Consider the following 20,083-nt stretch of genomic DNA (forward strand, 5'->3'; position numbering starts at 1 on the left):
TGTGCTGTGGTTGACTCTAATAGCTGTTACTCTCCTAAATTAGACTGCAACACTTGAGACTTAACAAGATAAATAAAACTAGGAGCACAGCACGTGGACTGAGAAGTTCACTTCCCTGCCCCATTCAGCTCCTTGTCCACCTTATCGTGTAAAGCAACAGATTTAGGCTGGCATCGCAAAATGCCTTCCCCTGGGAGAGGTAAACCAAGGATGAGTGCAAAGGCAGAGAGTCCCTGCTGCAGCTGAACAGTGCCAAAACACAGACAGCAGCAACTCATTCATCACAGTTAGTACCAGTAGTGCCTTATTTCATAGAATCAGCCAGGTTGGAAGAGACCTCCAAGCTCATCCAGTCCAACCTAGCACCCAGCCCTAGCCAGTCAACCAGACCATGGCACTAAGTGCCTCAGCCAGGCTTTGCTTCAACACTTCCAGGGACGGTGACTCCACCACCTCCCTGGGCAGCCCATTCCAATGCCAATCACTCTCTCTGCCAACAACTTCCTCCTAACATCCAACCTATGCCTCCCCTGGCACAACTTGAGACTGTGTCCCCTTGCTGCTTGCCCCCACCTGGCTACAGCCTCCCTTCAGCTCTGCAACCTTTATTCGAGACGCATTGCACTCAGGGAAATACAAGATACCAAATCAAATGGGAGTTTGCTGATACTGTATCTGCAGTTCACTCTGAAACACCAGGAGAAAAAAAAAAACAAACCACAAAACCTCCCCCTGCCCCCCCTGCCCCCAGAAAGACCCCTTCCATATGGTTCTTCTTGTGACTAAGTGCTTCTTTTTCCTCTCTCCAAAGACATTCTGAGGGTTGACTTACTTGCCTTCGCTCTATCACACGCCATCTGCAAACCAGCAACGAAGTGGCCACTCCATTTCTTGCAGAGAAAACATGCTCTGACAAAAGAGAACAATTTACTTCCTGTGTTGTGTGTTTAAGCTTTGCAAGGCATTATCTTACCACTTTCTTCTGCTGATGAAAGCTAAAGGAGTTTTTAAAATGTACTTCATTTCACCTATTTACATCCCATGTAAAACTGTGAGTTTGAAAATACTTCTCCGCTCTCATGTTCAATGCAGCAGCTGAATGCAGTGGCACAGTGAAACTTCATGGTGAATCCTTTCCTCTCTCCAACCTCCAGACCAGAAAGGGATTTCCTGTTTTGCAGAGCAGAGCTGTGATCCTTTCAGATGCACCAACTGCTTCGTGGTGGAGAGCATCAGGTATCTCTTCAGCAGCTTGTGCCTCCTCAGATGATGTAAAAGAACAAGCCAGCAGGATTTTGCCCACTGGTTACTGATAGAGAAGAACCTGGAAGCTTTTTTTCTGCCAAAATCAGCAGTTCAGAGAAAAAATTGAAGCATCAAACACAGGACTAGCTTATAAGATAAAAGGCACATCATGGAACAGCTGGAGCATTCAAAATCTCCTCTTCAAGACTGCGCAGCAACACTGCCCTTTCTCAGTGTTTGGCTGCCTGAGAAGGGCACAACTCACTGTAGGGCACATATAACTCTAAGGAGCACAGACATCTGCACAGTTTAAACCCATAAAAGTCTCCAGAACCACAAAAACTCTGGACTTTTACAGATGCAGTTTCACAATGTATGACCCAAATACACCAGCAACGCGCTCAGCACAGCCATGAATGTGCTGCTTCAGCACACAAGTGCTTGCTCTGAGGAGCCACAAATCAACAGCAACACAGGTTTAAAAATTTTCCATGTTGAAATTTATTCAGAGCTCAGGGGTTAAGCGTGGCAAGGTTCCAATTGTCCAATAAAAGCATACCCAGCTCACTGTCGGAGGGGATCGCACAGACTCCCTCTGCCGCCCTCCTCTCCCCAGTCCGGTGGGTTTGCAAAGAGCCTGCTCCAGGGCACCACTGCACTTGCTGAGCCACTCCAGGATACACCCAGGTGAAAGGAAAACCAACTAAACCAGCTGCTTTACCTCACTGCTGGAGCACAGAGTCAGAAAATGCACAGTATTGGAACAGGAGATTGATTTGGAAAGCTTAGAAGGGTGGGAAGGAAGGAAGAAAGGAAAAGCAATGTTTTTTAAACAATTGACCTTTTATTTTAACTTGCATTTTAAACTACTTTTAAACTTCAATCCATTGACCTCATCACTACCAAAAACTTCAGAATCACTTACAGTTGGAGCTAAAACTCAGACAGCAGAGACTAAAATACCCAGGTCAGTATTCCTGGACTTGTTGGGGCAGCCCTGCTGGCTCTAAGCACAGCATGGCAGGGTGTCCCTGCTTGCCTGTAGCTTCTCAGGGCTCAGCAGTGAGTTACTCACAGCACTGACCCCAGGGCTCCAACAACTCCCTGCAATGTAGAGTAGCTCCATCATGCCAAAGCAGCCTAGTGCTAAACTTGTGCCCAAGCAGGTGTTGTGTTAATGCCAGTTCAGCTATCACCAAGCTGACACGTGGCAACCTGTCCCTCCAACATCACTCAAGGCCAGAGTGATGTTTCACATCAGATCAGCCCCCCTCCACGGGCAGCCTGTGCTGCTTACTGGCTTTGTGCAGAGGAACCTTTCCTAAGCTGCCTTTCTGTTGGCAAATGGCTGTAGGGGAGAGTTGCAGCCTTCTATCTTCACCTTGAGAGGTTCTGCCATCCATCAGTAGGATGTCTCCATGAAAGACCACCACCACTTCTTGATGCAAATAAAGCTGAAGCAATGGCAGCTGATGGAACACCAACTACATTGCTCTGGCACAACTGTTGTATGAGAAATGACATTTATTCTCATTTACTGGTGATTTTGGCAGCAGGGCTCTTCAGGCTGCAGCTGAACAACCCCCAAACTTTTGTGTCTCAAGTCTGAATTCTTCCTTTTATGGAAACTTGTTTGGAACCAAGAACTGGTAGAACAGGCACCCACCAGCAGCAACACCCAAGGGATGTTGTGTTGTGCTCTAGTATGATGGCAGTGGCTTGCCAATCCTTGTCCCCTAAACTATTTGTAAAAACATTGGAAATACCTAAGAAATTTATAAAACAGCTCCTTAAACATCCGCTTAATGCCCTTTCCTTCAGACAGAAAAGATCTCCATGGTTCTGAGTCTTTTCCAGTGGGTCCAAAGGAGAGGTGGAGGAAGAGGTGAAAGACAGGAGCACAGCCATCGTTTCAGCTGCTATGGTACAGCGCTGATGGCTGCTTCTTTAGAGATCAAACACAGCCTTTACAGAACAGTGGAGAGAAACCAGAACTGAAAGCAGGTAAAATATGCATCAATCAAGTGACAAGACATTAAGAACAGCCTTCTATGTTCTACAGACACACAGAGCTTCTAACAGTACTTTTTCCCCTTAAAAGCCACTGTCAGCAGGAGCACAGTCTTACTGCACAGATGAGTGACTGCAGCATTTGGAGTTACCAAGGGGGAAAACTTAGGTTATAAAACAAAAATATATCAAGTACCTTTTTACACAGCTCTATACTATGGTTTAAATAAAAAGCCTTAAGCCTTCTCTTAAATCATAGAATGGTTTGGGTTGGAAGGGACCTTAAGGATCATCTAGTTCTAACCCCCTGCCATAGGCAGGGACACCTCCCACTAGACCAGGTTACTCAAGTCCCCAGCACAACCCAAATGGAGTATTGCTATCAGAATACAAACCTCAAGGAGGACACTTCTCACCTCGTTAGTGCGGCTATGCTAAAGAACAGTTACCTTACAAAGGAGATTAAGTTCAGATGTTTAGAAACATGAACAGTAAGAGGTTAGAAACTCTAAACAGCTACTAGTATTTCACTACAGTTAACCTTGGAGAAAGCATTCAACTCAACTCCAGAGTCTGCTATGGTCATGGTACCAGAAGGAAGTTCTACCACACCTAAAGGATACGGCATAGCCATCTACTAATTGGCAGATTTGTTTATTTGTCTCAGTTTGTGAAAAGGTCCTTAATTTGTGTCAGAAGCAAAACAAACTCCAGCTGAAGGATTGCTATCTGCAGCAGGGGTGAGAGCAGCTGCCCCACCACTGAACTTCAACAGTTCTCAACAGCACACACACAACATGCTATCTGAAAAAGGTTACTCACTGAAATACATGTATTAAATACTGAAAAAAAAGTTACATTTTTTGTTGGTTTTTTTTTGTTTGGGTTTTTTTTTTTTAGTTATAATTTATTTTATTTAACAATCTAAGAAGTTTGCAGCCATCAGAAGTTCCAGTGCAATTTCAGGTGCAATGGGGAATTCAGGAATCTCCGTAGAGCTGTTGGTGTAGCGAACCTTGTAGGTGAAATACATGCAGACTTTGGATAGGACATGGGATGGGATCTCTCTGAAATTCACCTCATTTGTTTCGTTTTCTGCAAACTGTCCTGGAGAAAAACAGAAGCAACCAAAAGTCAGCATCAAAACTTGTTGCAAAATGGAATGCTTGACCTTCCTGATGCAACGCGCTGCACATGGACTTGCCCCGTCCTGTATTGCTGGGCACTAGGTGCTGTGGTGGAAAGCAGGATGTGCTACATCTGTAATCCTCAAGGATGCTAAGAACCCCTGCACTACAAAACATTAGCTTTGGCCACAGCCTATTCACAATGTTCCGAACAACAACGCCAGAAATTTAGGGCTAATTCTGATGCTTGCTCTCCAACTGTGTAGTGTGCTCTGCTCTAAGAGTCATAGTAACCACGTTAAAAAGAGCAGAGGTATCCACTGACATTCCCATCTGTCTGAGGCAGGAAGATCCTGTGCTTTACAGGTGTTCCCTGTCTGCACACACATGCTCACCAGTGGCCCTTGCTGTGAACCCACTAGCTTTGAATTTCTGTGTCAGGAAGTTTTGCTAATTTACTAAGCTGTGAGAAGAGGCAGGCAGGAGTGGCAGGGGAACTCCATTTGTCCTGGAGGAAAGGTTCTCCATAGCACCACTTCAGCCCTGGCAGATACTGAAGAATGCCTTGCTGATCTTAAAGGTCTTTTCCAGTCTAAACAATTCTATGATTCCAAAAATAACCAGCTGCCACCTCCCTATGGCAGACTGATGTCTAGCCACTTCCCAAGCAAATGACAGTGACCACCCTAACCCCTCTTGTCACTTTTCAATTCTGAGCATGCAGTAGCTCAGTTGGTTTGGATTGCCTGGTTGTGTTCCCTCCCAAGCCTATGCACACCATTCACTGGGTGGAGGAAAGAGTAGCAGACATGGCAAGCCCTGACACTGTGTCTGCACAGTGCACGTTCAGCAATGGCTGAAACATGGCATGTGATCAGCACTGGTTTGGTCACAAATGAGAGAATCACAGAATGATTTGGACTGGAAGGGACCTTAATGATCACTTAGTTCTATACCCCTGCCATGGGCAGGGAAACCTCCCAATAGCTCAGGTTGCTCAAGGCCCCACCTAACCTGACTTGGAACACTTAAAGGCTTGGAGCCTCCACTTCTCTGAGCAACCTGTTCCAGTGCCTCACCACCCATGCAGGGAAAAACTTCTTCCTAATGTCCAATCTAAATGGAATTTCTTCCAGTCTGAAGGCATCACCCCTTGTCCTGTCACTCCATGCCTCTGTAAAAAGTTCCCACCCAGATCTCCTGCAGCTCCCTTCCAATAGATGAAACAACTAGCTAAACAACTGCCTGCTGATGGGCAGTAGCAATGACACAGTAAGGTCATGGACTGTCCAAAAGCAGACCAGTTCAGTTCCATGGCTGGTGGCACAGAGGTGGATAGCATCACTGGAAAGGGGAACTGAGCAGGAGCTGGAAATTTACCATTCATTCCAATTTTCACACTTCGCAGTATATAAATTCAAACTGTCCAAAATTGAAAGCCAAGGACATGATGGTATTGCACCTCTGATACCTACCTGGCCCACTCAGCATGGCTTTTATTGTTCCTGATGTTAATGCATGCTCTCTTTTTACAATGAACTCATGGCCATCAGAGGAGATCAGCTTCACGTACATCGCATCTGGGCCCTCACACCCACCATATGTCTTCTCCTCTCCATCTGGAATGGAAATCAGATTGACAATTTCAGAACACTATGACTGATGGACATCACTAAGAAGACAAACTGCAGGCTCTTCTATGACTGTTTACAGAGCAAAGAACCCAACACAACCAGGAATGGATAGGATCATTATGTAGCTGCAGCTGACTTCTCAGAGCCACTCAGCAGTCTGGTTTAAAGCAGGAATTTTTGCCACAGAGACATTGTGGGCTTTTTTTTACTAACATCTCTCTCCTTTCCTCATCACCACATTTTGACATCATTTCTAAACTCTATGAAGAGATGAAAATTCCCTTTAGAATTTCTCAAGGGAATTGACTGCATCACTGCTTCCCTCCTATGGCTGCTGCCATTGTTTTCTGAGTAGTGCAGCCTCAAAGCTGCCTCGATAGTTCTCTAACATTTACAAACATAGTACTGCTTTGTGCAGCACAGCTAAAAACAGCAGCAGGCAGCACTCCTGTGCTCAATAAATGACATAAAAGAAGAAGATTCCACCTCTCCCATTGCCCAGCCAGACTCAGAGCTACAACACAACCTAGTTGCACACCTGGGTGCGAACTTTTAGTGGAAAACCGAGGAAGAGCTAAACACTAAACCCCAAAATCTTAGGGGCTTCTCCTCATGGCAGTTTTGATGGTACTTATTCTTGTTTGCCTTCTGCCTCACTATCACTATATACCCACTCTACCTTCTCTCTCTAGAAGCCTTTATCTCCCTTCCCTTTTCACTCAGTAATTTATTCTCTGCTAGCAGAGCTCTCTTTACAAGCTCCAAACATGGCTATTGCCACCACTGTGCTGTCCACTCTGTGCCATCTTAAAAGCTTCCCCATCTTGCACCTCTTTTGTCTCCTCACACTAGGAATTTAAGGCCTGCTTTCATACAGGCTGCTTTCTAAGTGACTAAGATAGCAAGAATTCCTACAATTCCATTAAAGCAATACAGGAATTTGACATTGCACAGCAAATTTAATCTTCAGAACAGTCTTGATCTTGACAGAAAGTTAAAAAAATTAAGTCTTGGATGCTCTTTCAGCTTGGAAGGCATACCAGAAGATCTGTACACTTCTAGAACAGCAATATATTGACAGGATTTAATGATCATATGCTGGAAGATGAACCAGATATTGACTACACACATGACATGTGATTGTTAGCATTGTTTCTTTTCTGGCAAAACAAGGACATGATATTACTGACTAAATTCCTTCCATTGGATCCAGTGTTACAGCAATGTAACATTCACCCAATCAAGCTGTTGGTGAATTTGAAGTTAAAAATCAAATTACCACCCAGTTACTGCCAGATTTCACAGAGCACTGCCAGTGCCAAACATGCTAAAACACATTCAGAGCCTGATTGCTTGCATTGCACTTGCAGAGGCAGATATGGCAGTTTCACATAGTCACACAATGGAATTCACCAGGAAACACTCCTCAGTAGGATCCCTGAGCTAGAATTTGACAGGTCGACCTCATTTTACAAACAAACATTTAAACCAGCACACAGCAATGCTTTCTTGTGCACTATCCACATGTTGAGTGCTATAAAATTATCCTGGTTTAGCACATGCTGGCACTGTACATAAGAAGTAAGTGAAATGTATTGTTAGATGCACTCTGAATAAGCCCTGCCAAGAATTTCACTCGAAGAAACCCTCCCAAAAATATTTGTAGGGGGCCTCATTAGCTTTTGAGGCTAACATAAAGTGACAAGGTCAAAATTTTAAGTCTTAAAGTCCACTTCCTTTACCAATGCAGGAAAGAAAATGCTTCACATAAACATGACTCCTCTAAGATGATGAACTTACCCATTCTCTTCTTATAAAAATAAAAATCTTTCTTTTAAACAGCAGCTTCTGCAATTGGAGCGTCTGAAAAAAACAGAAGGGGAAACGTTTTCAGTCAGCAGCACAATTTCTGAGGTCACCTTTAGTTGTTATCTGTGTTACCTGAAAGAGTCTTGAGAAAAGTCTATGCTGGTACACAGCATGCAGGCTTGATCAGCATTAGATTCTGAGACCCAGCTTTGCTGTCCAGAGATCCTTACCACATTGGAGAACCTCTACATTTTAGCTTGCTTTGAAAATAAGCTGTTTCTCCAAGCTTTTGGAGAAGTCTCCAAGTAAAACCAGAGTCACTGGAAGAGTCTTATGACTTCTACCACTGCAGACACCATTCATGCCATGGTACTGAGGAGGTAAAGAAACCAAGTTTTGCCACACTGCAAAAAGCACTAAAGAGTCTGACCAGCTTGTCTTCAAAAAAACCCCAACAAAACAGCAGTCGGGGAAGAGTTTGCATGTTGGGAACAAGGAGTGCTTGTCCCATCATTCAGAGGGACCCTGACAAGCTGGAGAAAGAGGATAACAACCAACTATGAAGCTCAGAGGGAAACAAAACCTTGGGAAGAGTTACCCCAGGCACCAGCACTGGTTAGAGACTGACCATCTAGAAAGCAGCTTTGCAGAAGGAGACCTGAGGTTGCTGGTAGCCACCAGCACGCTGGGCTGGATCAGGAGAAGCATTGCCAGCAGTTTGAGGCAAGTGATCCTGCCCCTCTGTTTAGCACTAGTAGAACACATCTGGAGAGCTGGGTCCAGCTCTGGACTCCCCAGAACATACCAGTCCTGCAAAGGGCCACAAATGACCAAGGGAGTGCAGCAGCTGCCCTATGAGAAGCTGAGAGAACTGGGATTGTTTAGGCTGAAGAAGGCTTAGGGATCAGTCCGATCAGTGTGCACTAAATATCTGGTCTCCATTTTGTCTTTCCTGTAAGAGACTGAGGCTTCCTGACACAGCCACCAATCTCACCTAGATAATCTACTTCAGACATTTCAGGCAGGTATTCCCATAGTAAGGAACCAGGAGCTTCCACTGCTTAGAAACAGACACCCAGCTTGCTGCACACCTATTTCATCACATGACTGAATCCAAAGAGAGAGACAGACGCACTTGTTTACAACACATATCTGCTGTGTCCAGATACAACAGCCATTCCTTTATGCTGAACTGCATCTCTGCTGCATAAAACTTTGGAAGAGAAATTCCACCCACCTACTGGCTTAAAATCTCTTTCACAACAGCTCCTCTCCAAACATTAACCCAACACAAATCAATCAGCTACTGCTGTGCGCCCACAGGTTCCCCAGGATGGCACAAGAAGTTCTGGGTCATTTCCCAGCCAGTATCCAGGGTCAGGGGCAGCACAGGCTGGGAAGAATTTTGACAAAACAGCACCAGCAGAGGGATAAACTAGGACTACTCACCAGACAGGGACCCCGGAGCAGGAGCTGTGACAAAACAGAACAAGAGACCACTGCCCTCACCCCTCCCTCCCGTGTTTCTGGTAGATGCTTAGCAAAAACGTGTCAGCAAGTTGAGGAGGGAGCTGCAAGGTTTCACAGAGATCTCTTCAGAAAATCCAGCTCTTTGCTGCTGGTGACAGCATAGATGCAATACAGTCTGAGCATCTCCTGATGCTCCCAAGAGGACAGGCTGGTACCCTTACTAACTCAAACCACACAGCATAGCCAGCAGCTGCTGTCTGTGGAGTGTTGAGCAAAAAACATCTTCCCCTAAGTTTGCCTTTCAAAATTATCCTGACTTTACATAAACAAAGTATTTTCCTTCCCTGCTGCCATGAAGAACACCTTCACATGTACTCTTTCAGGTGAAGAGTTCCTCAATACAAGGCACTTTCAGGAATGCCCCCTAGGAGTTAAACTGTGTACCCTCTTTTAGAGACACCTTGGCACCAAGTGTTAAAGGCCTTCCTCATTTTAAGTAATTCCAGGAATTCATCCAAGGAAATGGCAATTGAGTGCTGGAATAGTTATGGCACAAAGCTGATGGGATCTTCACAGCAACAGGTTTTGTAAATAGAAATCCAGCAGCTCATTGGAGGATATCTGTAGCTCAGGAACGGAAGGAATACCTCCTAACATCTGAAAGGGCCTCCAGGAGAGCTGGAGAGAGACTTTTGGCAAAGGCATGGATCGACAGGATAATGGGCAATGTCTTCAGACTGGAAGAGCTCCATTTATATTGGACACTATAAAGAAATTCTTTCCAGTCAGGGTGGTGAGGCACTGGAACAGGTTGCCCAGAGAAGCTGTGGAAGCTCCAAGCCTGGAAGTGCTCAGAGCCAGGATGAACAGTGCCTTGATGAGCCTTCTTTGGTAGAAGGTGTTCCAGCAGGGAGGTGGAACTAAGTGAACTGTAAGGAACTTTCCAACCCAAACCATTTGATGACTTAAATTTGTATAGGAGCATCACTTGTGCAACCTCTTTGTCCAACCACAAAACTTCCCTACATCCCAAAAGAGCCATAAACCCACTTATGATTTATAAATAATAATATCCAATCTCCACAAGTGACAGAAGTGCTAGTGATTGACAGAAGTGTGCCTTGGTTTCCAACTAAAAAACAATGCCACTAAGTAGAGGAAGAAAGACAGGGTGGTAAGTGGGAAGGCAAATGCATCAACACCTTGTTGGGGCAAAACATGTAAGGAGGCCCAAGAGAATCACATAAGAGTTTAGCTGGAAAATATCTCTAAGATCATTGAGGTCAACCACTCATGAAGTTCAATAAGGACAAGTGCAGAGTCCTACATTTGGAGGGAAATAACACCAGGCACCAGTACAGACTAAGGGTCATCCTGCTGGAAAGCAGCTCCGTGGAGGAAGACCTTTCATGCAGTCAAAGCACAGCCACTCTGTGGTCAGCTATCAACTGACACAGCTCTGCAGGGGCAACACTAGAAAAGTGGGGGAGGGTGAAAGAGTTAAAGGCATAGATGAAGGATTTCTTTGCAACAGAGGTAGGGAAATACAAACAGATTATTGCAGATGAGCAACAAATTTTCTGGAACACCACAGATAATTCTGAATTCCATGTTTGAGAAAAAGAAGTTCTTATTACAAAAACTACAGAAAGGAGCTACTGATAGGACCAAAGAGCCTGTTGCATGCAGTAAAAATGAGTCTTGCTTACTCAGCTTACCAAAATACAACTGGAATGAAGATAAATATTACAATTCATTACAAGGGTAAACATCAAAGAGGGAGAAGTATGCCAACATTATTCCTCTAAGTCCAACAGAGGAACATAAACTAAAAAAAGAATCAACTTTACAGAGCTATTCCATAATCCATGTTAGGTTCTGGATATAGAACAGAACTAACCCTCTGCTGCCAAAACAAGTCATAGAAAGGCTGCCTGCTTTTAAGGAAAGCACAGCCTGCAGTCCTCAGCATGGAAGCAAGGGACCCAGTTTGGTTTCATTCCGTTTCCATTCTGGTGTAACAATGTGTCATTAAACCATGGGAATAAAAAAAGCCAGGAAGAGAACTGTGAACATGATCAGCAGTACAGATTTACTGCTGACAACACATGGACAGCAAACAGCACAAGAAATATCAGGGAGTTACTGCACCAGGGAAGAAAAGAACACCAAGAAACCTGAAGACCCTAAAAAAGCAATAATATCCATAAGCACCTAGTGGTTCCTCATCTAAATCTCCAAGTATTCAGTGTGTGATGGAACTCTGTGAAGATCTGAGCACACTGCAGTTTAAAGTTACTTTGTAAAAAACATCTCTTCCCCAATGATGACATTCAAGGTACCAGAGACATCATTAACAGTAATAAACTGCTGATGGGCAAACCACTCCATCAGGAACAGAATTACATTCTCTCTCCTTGGGCACAAGCCACAGCCTCTTTTGTTAGTCAGCTTTCTTCAGTTCACAGAAAACTAAGTGGGAAGAGCAGAAGGAATACACTGTAAAAGTGACAAAGCAAGAATGCAACATTTGGTTTTTTTAATTTTGTGATAGAAAACTTAAGAGTCACAGAGTCCTTTTAGTTGGAAAAGCCCTTTCAGATCATCCAATCCAAACATTCTGTAACTCTGCCAAGGCTGGTGCTAAACCATGTCCCTCAACACCACATCTCCGTCTCTTCGAAACACCTCCTGGGATAGTGATTCCACCACCTCCCTTGGCAGCCTGTTCCTGTGGTCAAGAAGCCTTTAAGGGAAGATGTTTCTTCTCATAGCCAACCTAAACCTCCCCTGGTGCAACTTGAAGCAATCTTGATTTGTTATTTAATACCTCTCAAACCCAGAAACAAAAGAAATTCCTTTTCAATGTGCATTAGAGAGAGCAAGGGTGGAGAAATGCCTGCCACACATTGTTGCTTGTGTGGATAGCAAAAAGAGTGTGGAAGGAAATCTTCTGCACAGAGAAGTATTTTTGAATTGACATCTGAATGCCCTTATGCATTAAATAGGTTAGAAACAAGGAAAGTCAAGTCAAAGAATTATGGAATGGTTTGGGTTGGAGGGTACCTTGAGGATCATTTAGCTAGCTGCTCCAAGACTACACCAACCACAGAAACACAGAATATTTTGGACCTTTAAAGCTCATCTAAATCCACGCAGTAGTAGGGAAGTGAACAATCCAAATTTTCTGAACTCTCAACTACTTGCCTCTTTTGTCATGTATTTCTGACTGTTTCAGCCTCCTGTAAAGCACTGTGGACTTTTGTTGAAGTACGTTCCTGATTCCATTTCCCTTTCAAGAAGCTTATGTAGCATTACCAATCAGGTGGCTCATCTCTCTGCCTTTAATCTCCAAAAAGCAGATATATTTGGTATTATTGTTCTCCTGCCTCGACTCCTTAACAACAACAACAAAAAAAAGATGAGCAAAGCCTGCTTTTGTTAAGAAAGATTACATAAAAAGGACATGCCACTTTTTAATCACTGAGGGAGAATAAAATACAACTAAGCCCAGCAGATTTGGCACAGAAACTTTCCAAGCAGTCTGAAAACGAAGTTCTTGCTGCAGAAACGATCAAAATCTTGATAGAGGACTGAAAATGTTCACAAGTTGTGAGGATGTTTATGCCTATAAGGTAGATTATAGCTAAACTCCATGAGGCAAGTGGTCTTGTTGGTGTACTTCAGCCTCTGATTCTCCTCCTTACAGGTTTTTGAAGCAGTACTGTGGTTCAGCGAGTTTAGTCTGATCCCTCTCCTGCTTCCCTTCACCATCAAATGCAAGGCAAAAAAAAAAAAGCATAGCATATCTATAATCCTCCCACCTCACTCCCAAAGATGCCTTCCCACTTCTCAAGCTTCCCAGAATTTCCAAAGTATCACATACTTGTCTGTCTTTTATGTCAATGAGACCAGATATTTGAAGGACACAGAACTATTTGGGCTGGAAAGAACCTTTCAGATAATTGAGTCCACTCATTAACCCAGCACTGCCAGGTCACTACTAAAGCATGACTCTCAGCACCACATCTACACAGCTTTTCAATCCCTCCAGGAATTGTGACTCCCCCTGAGCATCCTGTTCCAGGCCTTGATAACCCTTTAGAGGAAGAGATTTTTCCACATGTGCAACCTAAACCTCCCCTTTAAGCCATTTCTTCTTCTCCTACCACATCTTCCTTGGGAGAAGAAACTGACCCCCACCTTGCTCTGACTTCCTCAGCCTCTTCTTCTCCATACTAGACAAATCCAGTTCCCTTGGTTTCTTCCCACAAAACCCTTCACCAGCTTTGCTGCCCTTCTCTGGGCACAACCCAGTGCCATACAGCAGCTCCAGGAGCCACAGCACAGCCTGGAATGGGCCAGCCAAGGTCAGGAGTTTATGCTGGCTTTCCTGACATGTGCAGATCCCAGGTTCTGCCCAAGAAGTTGGACTGTTTCATAGGACATCACGACAGTGCTGGGCAGCAAGTTTGCCATCCACAGGCTTCAAAGTCACAAGCAGAACACTGCAGAGAGCAGAGCCAGGACCAGGGGCTACAAGGCTGATTCCTGGAGGTCTGGCCATCCCAGATCCCTGTTATGGATCATTCTTAGGGTCACCACAGCTCTGCTGCAAGTAGCACCTCCTCCTTACACAAGCACTTCTGCCACAGAGCAGCCTCCCACAGCACTGCTCTAGGTCCTTCTGCATTTAAATGGCTTTTAAATCCCTCCAGGGATGGTGATTCCACCACTTCCCTGGGCAATCTGCTCCAGGGCTTTACAACTCTAAGTGAAGACATTTTTCCTACTCTCCAACCTAGCCCTCTCCTGCTGTAGTACACTGCTGTAACTGAACACAAACAACGGCTGCATGGATGCCCAGAACCCCAGATAAATCAAACCTGTACAAACACTTCAAGATCTTTGATTCCAACTGTAGGAAGCTTATTAAGAACTCAGATTTTACTCTAAGGAAACTCAAATAGCTTCTAACTCTTCTGCTGTGCAACAGAGACAACTTCTGTATGATTCAGCTGCTGCCACTTCTGCATTCTACACCATTAACCTGTGGAAAACACAGGGTAAATAATACAAATGTCACCACAATTTCTAGGTTAGATTAGAAGCTAAAGTGACATTTTCTGGGTGTCATCTGTATATTAGTGAGAGTTCATCAGTAACATAGCCTCCTCATGCTCATCCTCAATTCTAATCCTGCTCAATCCTCAATTCTAGTCCTGCTCTTGATCCTTATTTAAAAACATCACTCGGTAGTTTAGTGTTCAGTGTGCATTTAAAAAAACCCAAAACACTAGAATAGAGAGTGAAGCATATTTAGAAAAGACAGGAGTGGAACCTGGTACAGCATGAATTCAGAGCTTCACTGTGGATTCACAATTCCATACGCAGGGGCATTAAGGTTCTACCCTTGGGGGCACACTGCAGTGTGGCAGGAAGCTGTGCTACAGGTGTGTGCTGGCTGGAATAAACAGGTGAGGTAGGATATGGGATAAGGAACCTCAGAGAGCTCACAGAAGCTAGCCCATTACCATCCAAGCTAACTTCTTCCTTCAGTAACTCCCAAGAACACAGTAACACCTCTCTGCCCTTTATTTTGTCCTTAACCTACTGTTATGCAAACTACACCATAATGAAGAGAATTTAAATCCTGACAGGCCCATACTTTTATTAACAAAATTGAAGGGTTTCTTGTGATAAACACTGGAAATTACAAAAGCATAGTAAAACATATGGATATAGAATCATAGAATCAACCAGGTTGGAAGAGACCTCCAAGATCATCCAGTCCAACCTAGCACCCAGCCCTAACCAATCAACTAGACCATGGCACTAAGTGCCTCAGCCAGTCTTTTCTTGAAGACCCCCAGGGACGGTGCCTCCACCACCTCCCTGGGCAGCCCATTCCAATGCCAATCACTCTCTCTGTGAAGAACTTCATCCTAATATCCAGCCTATACCTACCCTGGCACAACTTGAGACTGTGTCCCCTTGTTCTATTGCTGGTTGCCTGGGAGAAGAGGCCACCCCCCACCTGGCTACAATGCCCCTTCAGGTAGTTGTAGACAGTAATAAGATCACTCCTGAGCCTCCTCTTCTCCAGGCTAAACAGGCCCAGCTCCCTCAACCTCTCCTCATAGGATTTGTGCTCCAGGCCCCTCACCAGCTTTGTTGCCCTTCTCTGGACATGTTCCAGCACCTCAACATTTTTCTTGAATTGAGGGGCCCAGAACTGGACACAGTACTCAAAGTGTGGCCTGACCAGTGCTGAGTATAGGGGAAGAATAACCTTCCTTGTCCTACTGGCCACACTGTTCCTGATCCAGGCCAGGATGCCATTGGCTCTCTTGGCCACCTGGGCCAAGTATACTTCAGGTATACTTTATACCTGAAGTACAATTCTGAAAGATGTTCACTTATGGCCACAAATGGGTAAGGGACAGAAGCACAAACAGATCAGAAAAAGAAACAGAAGGTTGAGACAGAAGAAGGTACCTCAGAAGGTGCCTCCTCACTGTACCAAGTCAAGTCTTCACATTAAGGCTACATGAAGCTACCTTATTTGTTCATCCATCACCCATTCTAACACAGGAACAAAAAGGAACTCTCACATGACCGTTCTTCTGACATGACAAGAAAAAAAGTAAATGCTGGAATGCTGAAAGTTTCTAGTTATTATCTTGAAGCTCCCAGTATTAGTGGGAAATGTCAGTGAAATTTTTATTGACATATATTAATCACATTAGAAGGCTGATCTCAAGGTCTAAGGTGTGAGCTACATGTGCAAAGATGGCAGCCAATGTACTACAGGAAAAACTAATTACCAGTCTCCCCTTCTTTGGTTGAGAAGTGTTATTTCTCTCTCAGTGGTGTTGTACAGCAAAAGGAGTGAAGTGGAGCACGTAAGGGACTAATCAGGAATATTTTTTTCTTACTACAAAGGTGTCCCACTTGATTACTTAATGTTTTTCTGGCTTGCTTCCAAATTGAACTTCTGGAAGTAATCTTTATCAAGCCCACGTAAACAAACAGCCCATGACTAAGTCTCCTCGCAGCACAAGTCTTAACTCATGGTCGCCAGTAGTAAACACCTTAACAAAGCTTCTGCGCGTAGCATTGCACAGTGGAAGATTACACTGCCCATTAAAGTTAACTGCTAGCATCACCACCACGTTTTCGTACATATAGCTGATGTCATCAACACTTTACTAATGCTCAGGTCCTCTTGTATTACGACAGAATCTCCCTCGAAAGAACACATGGTACTCAAAAGCCTGTTTTTCTTACTATGCCTCCGTGTATCACCTTCTTCCCTCAACCTTGCTATGCTTATACTCCTCACCCTGGTACAAGAACCCCTGGGGGTGCATCCTAAATTCTTTCGTGCTTCGTTTCCCCCCCCTCTCTCTTAGGAGTGGACGTCATTCTCGGCGGAAAAAAAGTTTAGCAGGGGCCATTAAATGAGAACATCTCTTTGCTCCCGCTCGCAGAGACGAGAAACGCGCCCTTCACCGCCGTCCTGGCGGGGAACCCCGACCGGCACGGCAACCCCTGACAGCTCCCTGCGCTCCTCCGGCCGCTGCAAGCCGGTTCTCTCCGAGGCCTCACTCCCATCCTCCGCCTTCGGGAGCGGGGCGACAGCAGCGCGGAGGGCGAGGCCCGTTCCCCTCCGACAGGGCAGGCCCCGGGGACTCCCCCTTTCCCATTCTCCGCCTCGCCCCCTTGGACGCCAGCGGCGCCGGCAGCGGGGCCGGGCCTGGTCCGGCGTCCCCTCCCCCCGCAGAAGCAGCCCCCGCGGCCCCGCCGCCACTCACGGGTGAGAGCCGCTCCCTCCGCCCCGCTCGCAGGGCCCCGCCGCGTCGGGCCAGCTGCCGCCGAGAGCTTCCGGCGAGCTCACAGGGCGCTTCCGGCTCAGCCCCCGGAGCGCCACGGGTCCCGGCGTGCCTTGCGCGGGCGCCGCGGTGCATGCTGGGACGCGTAGTTCGGGGGCAGGGCGGCAGCCGTCGGAGCGCCGTGTCCGCAGCGGCGCCGCGGTGCATGCTGGGACGCGTAGTTCGGGGGCAGGGCGGCAGCCGGCGGAGCGCCGTGTCCGCAGCGGCGCCGCGGTGCATGCTGGGACGCGTAGTTCGGGGGCAGGGAGGCGGCAGTCGAAGCGCCGTGTCCGCGGCGGCGCCGGGGCGCATCGAGATGGGGCTTTACCGAGACACCGGCTCTGCTTGCGGGCTCACAGGGGTCCCGAGGCAGGCCAAGTCCCAGCCGCGCTGTGCTGCCTGGAGGATGGGTTCTTCCTCGCGGTGTGCGGTGAGCCCACCTCACACACACCGAGCCCGGATACAGAGCTGACCACGTCCCCACAACACTGGCTCACCACCTGAACTTCGCGGCCCCTATTTATAGAGGCAAAGGGGTTAGCTACGCCTAAAGTTAATTAGACATTGGTTAGTTTTTGTCTTGCATCATCTTAAAGATACAGCTTCTTTGAAATCCAAAAGGCATGCTCAGAGGGTGGGTGCTTTGGGTAGGAGCTGTCTAGCTAGGAGGTGTTGTGAGGGGCCTGGAACACAAACCCTACGAGGAGAGGCTGAGGGAGCTGGGGTTGTTTAGCCTAGAGAAGAGGAGGCTCAGGGGTGACCTCATTGCTGTCTACAACCACCTGAAGGGAGGCTGTAGCCAGGTGGGGGGTGGCCTCTTCTCCCAGGCAATCAGCAACAGAACAAGGGGACACAGTCTGGAGTTGTGCTGGGGAAAGTATAAGCTGGATGTGAGGAGGAAGTTCTTCACAGAAAGAGTGATTGACATTGGAATGGGCTGCCCAGGGAGGTGGTGGAGGCAGCGTCCCTGGAGGTGTTCAAGAAAAGCCTGGCTGAGGCACTTAGTGCCACGGTCTGGTTGACTGGATAGGGCTGGGTGTTAGATTGGACTGGATGATATTGGAGGTCTCTTCCAACCTGGTTGATTCTATGATTCTATGATAACAAGGGTAGTTCACAGAAAAGCTACCTGTAATATCTTAAATTTTCTTGCCAGAGCCCTGACTGATTACTCATTACTTCAGGGAGGTCCCCAAAATAACACTCTCCTCCAGTTAAGAGCTCCTCATTACATCCTCGGTGGGTGGTTTCTTAACAACTTTGATGGAAACTCCCAGCACAAAGAGTCACAGAATGTTAGGAGTTGGAAGGGACTTTGAAAGATCATCCAGCCCAACCCCCCTGCCAGAGCAGAGTCAGCTAGAGCAGGTCACACAGGAATGTATGCAAGTGGGTTTTGAATGTCTCCAGAGAAGGAGACTCCACAACCTGTCTGGTCAGCCTGTTGCAGGGCTCTGTCACTTTCACAGTGAGAAAGTTCTTCCTAATGCTCACATGGAGACGCCTACATTCCATCAGTATTTCAGGTACTACTCATCAGGGACATAATTTCTCTCAAGGCAGACATTGGCTATTCTGAGTTACACCTTTACACCATAAAGTCCTCAATCAGTGTCCTCCTCAGAGGATCAATGCAGTACATTTAGCCCTAACTTAAACAGCATCATGATAACTTAGATATTTAATCCACACTGTTCCTTATTACAGGCCAGGATGCCATTGGCTCTCTTGGCCTCCTGGGCACACTGCTGGCTCATCTTCAGCTACTTATCTACCAGTGCCCCCAGGTCCCTTTCTTCCTGGCTGCTCTCCAGCCACTCTGTCCCCAGCCTGTAGCGCTGCCTGGGGTTGTTGCACTTGGCCTTGTTAAATCTCATCCCCGTGGCCTCTGCCCACCCATCCAGCCTGTCCAGGTCCCTCTGCAGGGCTCTCCTACCTTGCAACAGCTCAACACCTGCTCCTAGGTTGGTGTCATCTGCAAACTTAGTGATGCTGGACTCAATCCCCTCGTCCTGATCATCAATAAAGATGATGAACATGTCATTTGTTTAACAGTTTCACCACTACAGGTTAATGGTTGACCTGCTGGAAAGCAGCTCTGTGGAGAAGGACCAGAGAGTGCTGGTGGATGACAATGTGCCAGCAATGTGCCCTCATGGCCAAGAAGGCAAATGGTCTCTTGGGGTGCATTAAGAAGAGTGTGGCTAGCAGGTCAAGAGAAGTGGCCCTCTACTCTGCCCCAGTAAGGTCTCACCTGGACCCAGTTCTGGGGTCCCCAGCTCAAGAGAGACAGGGAGGGAGGACTTTTCACACAAAGAGTGATCAGGCATTGGAATGGGCTGCCCAGGGAGGTGATTGAGTCACCAACCCTGGATGTGTTTAGAAGTCGTTTGGATGTAGCACTTGAGAATATGGTTTAGAGTGACCCTTGTAGAGGCAGGGTTATGGGTTGGACTTGGTGATCCTGAAGGTCTTTTTCCAACCGGAATGTTTCTGTGATTCTGTCTGACTGGAGGGAGTCCAAAAGAGGCTCCAAAGATGCAGAGGGATCTAGAGGAGGAAGGGTTGAGAGCCCTGGGGCTGTTTAGCCTGGAGAAGAGCAGCCTGAGACAGGATCTTCTCAATACTGAGCAAGAGCTAAAGAGTGGGGGGCACGAGGATGGGGCTGGGTTCTTTTCAGCGGCGCCAGGGCAAGGGGCAACAAGGCAAGAACTACAATCTAGGAGGTTTCACTTAAGCATAAGGAAGAACTTTGCTGTGAAGGTTCCGGAGCCCTGGAGCAAGCTGTTCAGGGAGATTGTGGAGTCTCCTTCTCGGGACGCTTTCAAAACCCGCTTGGACAGTGCGATCCTGGGCGCGCCAGCAGGGCGGCTGGACGGGATGAGCTCCGGAGGTCCCTTCCAGTTCTACCACG

At 46.5% G+C, this 20,083-nt stretch overlaps 1 protein-coding gene across 1 annotated transcript; it reads right to left on the bottom strand.

Moving 5' to 3' along the window:
• Positions 1–1,722: 1,722 nt before the first annotated feature.
• On the bottom strand, positions 1,723–17,400 carry ELOC (elongin C). Its single transcript, XM_064154653.1, has 4 exons — positions 17,113–17,400; positions 7,817–7,879; positions 5,858–6,001; positions 1,723–4,362 (listed from the first exon to the last, which is right to left on the bottom strand). The coding sequence occupies exons 2-4, from the start codon at positions 7,818–7,820 to the stop codon at positions 4,172–4,174; spliced, it is 339 nt and encodes a 112-aa protein (XP_064010723.1). The 5' UTR covers positions 7,821–7,879; positions 17,113–17,400; the 3' UTR covers positions 1,723–4,171.
• Between the last annotated feature and the right edge of the window lie 2,683 nt (positions 17,401–20,083).

This window comes from Pogoniulus pusillus, chromosome 14 (genome assembly GCF_015220805.1).
Source record: "Pogoniulus pusillus isolate bPogPus1 chromosome 14, bPogPus1.pri, whole genome shotgun sequence".
NCBI lineage: Eukaryota > Metazoa > Chordata > Aves > Piciformes > Lybiidae > Pogoniulus > Pogoniulus pusillus.